This window comes from Triticum dicoccoides, chromosome 1B (assembly GCF_002162155.2).
Source record: "Triticum dicoccoides isolate Atlit2015 ecotype Zavitan chromosome 1B, WEW_v2.0, whole genome shotgun sequence".
NCBI classification, from domain to species: domain Eukaryota; kingdom Viridiplantae; phylum Streptophyta; class Magnoliopsida; order Poales; family Poaceae; genus Triticum; species Triticum dicoccoides.
Genome location: NC_041381.1, coordinates 551,918,265 through 551,923,127, shown reverse-complemented (window position 1 = coordinate 551,923,127; position 4,863 = coordinate 551,918,265). Strand labels below are relative to the sequence as shown.

General features: G+C 45.1%; 1 protein-coding gene across 2 annotated transcripts; it reads right to left on the bottom strand.

Annotated features, from left to right (window-relative positions):
* Positions 1 to 1,829: 1,829 nt before the first annotated feature.
* On the bottom strand, positions 1,830 to 2,783 carry LOC119308217 (non-specific lipid-transfer protein 1-like). Of its 2 annotated transcripts, XM_037584348.1 has the most exons (2): positions 2,210 to 2,782; positions 1,830 to 2,126 (listed from the first exon to the last, which is right to left on the bottom strand). In XM_037584348.1, the coding sequence occupies exons 1-2, from the start codon at positions 2,578 to 2,580 to the stop codon at positions 2,120 to 2,122; spliced, it is 378 nt and encodes a 125-aa protein (XP_037440245.1). In that variant the 5' UTR covers positions 2,581 to 2,782; the 3' UTR covers positions 1,830 to 2,119. The 2 variants fall into 2 exon arrangements, with proteins under 2 accessions (XP_037440245.1, XP_037440239.1); XM_037584342.1 differs by lacking the exon at positions 1,830 to 2,126 and having other exon boundaries at positions 2,182 to 2,783.
* Between the last annotated feature and the right edge of the window lie 2,080 nt (positions 2,784 to 4,863).

Here is a 4,863-nt window from a genome sequence, read left to right as displayed (position 1 = left end):
AACTTGTCCACACATCCAAGAAGCCAAGCAGTAAAATATTAAATCTTTATGGCACAAAGGAACTGGGCGTCGGAGCAACTAGGTGCTCCGGAGTTCGGGTCCCTGATTTTTTTCTACTGCATCGGCTCGCCAGTGCAGGGCACCGGTGCGAGATGTAGCAACAGTTGTCTTTACACCGGTTTTGGCATACATAGTGAACGGTCTTAGTGCTATTAGTTATGTTACTAAATTTGTGCATGTATACACCTGTTAGTATCAATTTGTTGTCATCCAAACACTGTCACTACGTTGTCGCAGTTATATTTACCTTCCTCTTAAAATGTTCAATTTGGTATTTATAGTATATGAGTAAGAACTTGTAGCATTGTTATAGTTAATTATAGCTTATGATGTTTCAGAATTTGGTTGTTGTCTCAATAGCAATTAATTCATTTGCACATTGATCTTTTTGAGAAGATATGTCATAATTAACCTGTTTCTTCAGTTTTTCAAAATAAGTATTGATGATTTTTCTATGTTGCATAAACCCATTTTCCCTACAATTGTTATAGATCTAGTTTTAAATATTATAGAATGAATGGAAGTGTTCTTATTTGGAGTGGGTTGATGAAGAGTGGCCACAGTCTTTGAAGATGTGTCTAGCAAAGCTGTGGAGCATGTATCAGGAAGAGAACAGATGTAGGCTTAGAGAAAGTGTTGTCAACGCTGAAGAATATTTAAAGATGCGGGATAAAAAGAGGAAGGTGGAGAATGAGCTCAGAGTTTTTAAATAATACTTTGCTAAGATGGTGTTGGCGAAGGAGGAGGCACTTTCCCAGCTGGTCAGTGCAAAACGGGTTCTTACTGAACTGAAAGCAGAGGTGGATAAGGCGAGCCTGGATGATCTCGATTAGGAAAATAAATATATTATTCTAATATTGTTCTTATGAAGTTGTACTATTTATATGTTGTATTGTGCTGTTTTCCGGTAGCTATCGTACTATGATGTTAAAATATATCTATATGCCTGATATGAAATTGACAAACAGCTGTTCGATATGAAATGTGAATTTGTGTAATACTGGAATTATTAACAGTAAACTAATAAACCTGCTGAATGGATCATGGAACGTCCACATATGTTCAACTTTTATCTAAATTTTCAAAAAATATTCAGAATTTTAAAATTTGTATAATTATTAGAAAATTTCAAACTTTTTAAAAAAATCAAAAATGGATAGAATTTCGAAATTGTTTAAATTTTCAAAAAATATTCAGAATTCCAAATTTTTAAAAAATCAAAAAATGTTTAGAATTTAAAATTTTGTTAAATTTTCTAAAGAAAATTAGAATTTCGTTTTTTTTTATTTTCAAAAACATGCAAAATTTTAGATTTTGGTAAATGTTTAGATAATATTCAGAATTTCAAATTTTGATTATATTTTCAAAAATGTTCAGCAAAATATGTCTAAATTTTCAAAAAAATGTTCAACATTTCAAAAAGTGTGTAGAATTTTAAATTTTGTTTAAATTTTTAATAAAAGTTCAGAATTTCAAAATAGATTTAAATTTTTGTTTACATTTTTAAAATTTTGTTCACTGTTCTAAAAAATTCAAAATCCAAAATTGTTCAGCATGTCTAAACACATGCAGACTGCCAAACAAAGTCTCAGCTTAGCATGTCTCCTCAGCACATACACCGCTGCCGAACAACATCAAATGCATGAACTCGGCATGTCTACTCTCAGCATGTATGAGAGAAGAACAACGAGGCTAGGTTCATACATGCACCAAACACACCCTTAGCCGTACCACATGATTGTTATCCTACACAGTGACTCTGTGCTGCATCTCGTTAAACAATGTAGAAGTAAAACTGCCGTTGAGATAATCTGTTGATCATAGTCACAAATCCAACGATTATTCATGGAGGGAGTACGTATGTCTCCCTCATCACACACTGGTTTACACAACACTACATAATGGGAGAGTTCAGAACATATGGCGCGATCATTCGCCGTCGACTCATGTATAGTACATCTGCAGGGTACGTACGTACAGCAGAACATTTCATAATGGGAGTATCTTGTGGCATCGCATCACGGCCGCGTTCCGCGCGCTGTAGAGCTGCGTGCCCAATTTATACCCTGAATGCACAACACAAAAACAGCCGGGTTAAAACGAAGAACGTCTCGGGAACTTTTATGCCTTTTGTTTTGGTGTCACGTACGCGTTGCAGTTGACGTTGGGGTCGATCTTGAAGGGCGGCTGGACGCCGCACCTGCCGGGCAACCCCGCGGCGCGGCCGAGGTAGGGCCCGCCGGCCGCGGCGGCGGCCACGGTCTTGAGGCAGGCGCAGGCGGCGCGGCGGTCGGGCGTGGCGCGCGCCCTGGACACGAGCGTCTTGATCCCCGAGCAGCACGCCCGCGGCACCGCCCCGCCCGACTGCACGTACCCGAGGCACGGCATCAGCTCGTTGTAGACCGTGGAGCACGACAGCGCCGCGCTCGCGCCCCGCGGCGCCAGCGCCACCAGCAGCGCCGCCACGAGGAGCACCGCCGGCGCGACCGCGCGGGCGCCCCTGATCCAGGCAGGAGCCATCGATGCCAACTGCCTGGCAAAGATTGACAAGTAGAGTAGTATGTGATCTTCAGGTGTTTGCTGGGTGAACTGTGGTCTCAGACGGGTGTGGCTCAGGTGGGCAGGGAGAGCGCAAGTATATGTGGGGAGAGGCGACGACCGACGAGCTAGGGCGGTCGCTGGAACAATGGCCTAGAGGTGGGTGCCGGGAACCCGCGGGTGTGTGACAGTTGTGTTCCCACTTTGCCGTGTGTTGCCGGTGCGGACGTGCCGCATGGAGGGTTCGACACGCGCCATGCATGCATTGTCATGTGACAAGTGTGGACAGCAGTTGGAGTTGTTAAGAAATAAAAATATGTGATCAATTGTATGGGAGGGATGCCTCCCAGGAGGTGTCTGTAGGGGAAGAGGTGTCTTCCCAACACACCCCTTCACCATGTATATAAGTAGGTCTTCCACGTTGCAATGAAACTAATGGATCATTTGGATTCTTCATGTGTCTCTTTTACTTTCACTCTATAATACGGTATTAGCACATAGTCTCTGCCTAGAGAGTAATTCGGCCAAGAAAACAGTAGTTACACGCAATGGAGAAACGCACTTCCGTGCGAGACAAAGCAGCGACCATCACGACGATGAGGCACGAGATGCAGATGGCCATCGCGGCGGCCGCAACAGTACGCGATGTAACAGTTGGCTGCGCAGGCACATGCAGCGGCAGCACCATGGAGCATGCATGCATCCGTGTACAGGAGATTAATCAGAGTGTTAATTTCGTTTGTCTTCTTGTGATTAAGAAACATGGAGTAAGAAGAATCTGATCAATTGCCTTTTCCTGCGAGAATTGCCTCACCGAATCGTCCAAGAAGAGGCCGGCCCGTGAGCATTTGGCGTAGTCGGAAAATCGATTGCCTTGGCAACATGAACAGCACGAGCAAGTCATTCGTTGACATGCATGCATAGATGCACTGTTCAGGACAAAACCGATCAGAACATTGTCTACTTCATTTTGCCTTCTCATGATCAATAAATGATCTATATCAATCGACTCTGTTTCCGTACGTACATGCAGATTACTTCTTCCGAGCGCATGCACAGGAAGAAGTGGATGGATCAAACACCAAAGAGAAAGAGGGAGAACTCGAAATGAGCGCTGTTCTTGGGAAAGTCCTCGAGGACGCCTCTAAGCGGTGAGATTTTGTCCTTGATTCCACGGCGCGCTTCTACAGCACGGAGGCAGTGCCCAACATGCGCAACGGCCTCGACCCCATTGTTGGTGTTTCCAGCGACGGCGGTCCAAAAGATTGGCGGCGCGGCGTGCCTCTCCAGACGAGGGACAGTGGTACACCAGGGAACCATCCCCTAGTGTACCGACACGCTCCGGCGCGTCAGCGTGCAGCCATGCCGCACGGCAGCACGCAGCCGTCAAAGCTTGGTGGAGGCGGCGTCCCAGGTGTGCACGCGGCCGCAACCCCGGCGGGCGATGTCCAGTCGGACTCGGCGCGATGGTGACCAACATGTGTTCCCGGTGAATGGCATGGCCTAGCACCGGCGACGAAGGGTCTCCGCTCCCGTCTCCGAGAGGCCCTGCCGCCAATGGCGGTAGCAGCCACCAGCCCTATGCGCGGGACTGTCTGGTCCTTGGCCCAGAGGCGGCGTAGGCGGCGCGTGAATCTCGACCGGCGACGACCCCCGACTACGGCGGTGCACGGGAACCAACGCCTGCAGACGGCGGTTAATTCCCTAAGGGAATTAGTAACCGCACGAGAAAGAGAAGGAAGAAAATCCTATCTCTTTGGCGATTTTGTAAATCAGCCATTGGATTATTTGTTAATCCTAGAAAAGTCCCTGCTTTCTCTGATTTAAGGCATATATGCTTATCAGATCTTGTGTTTTAGCCCCTTGGCTTTAGCACTTTGACAATAAGATTATTGTTATTTGCATGTTAAGCCATGGGCTTCAGAGCAAATGTGCAGGGTAGACCATTGGTAAATTGCATAATAATGATTATGCATAATTTTATGTCATGTAAAATGACCGTTTGAGGCCCCCAAGTCCTCATATGTGTTGCATAAGTATGTTTATACTTCTGCATTTATTTGTATTACATGGGTAATACTATTGCAAAGCAATATGTTGATTCCATTATTTGCATAGAATATGGAATTTGCTTGCAAGTTTGGAAACATGAGGTAGTGAAGTGTATGACACTGCCTGACTATGTCAAATTTACATTTGTCACAAGGAATCGACAAATGGTACCTACTGCTTAATTGCAGGTTATCCAATGTTATTGTGAGGTCT

Bases quoted from the DNA above. Each gene is read 5' to 3' on its own strand.
- LOC119308217 (XM_037584342.1), bottom strand. From the start codon at position 2,580: ATGGCTCCTGCCTGGATCAGGGGCGCCCGCGCGGTCGCGCCGGCGGTG.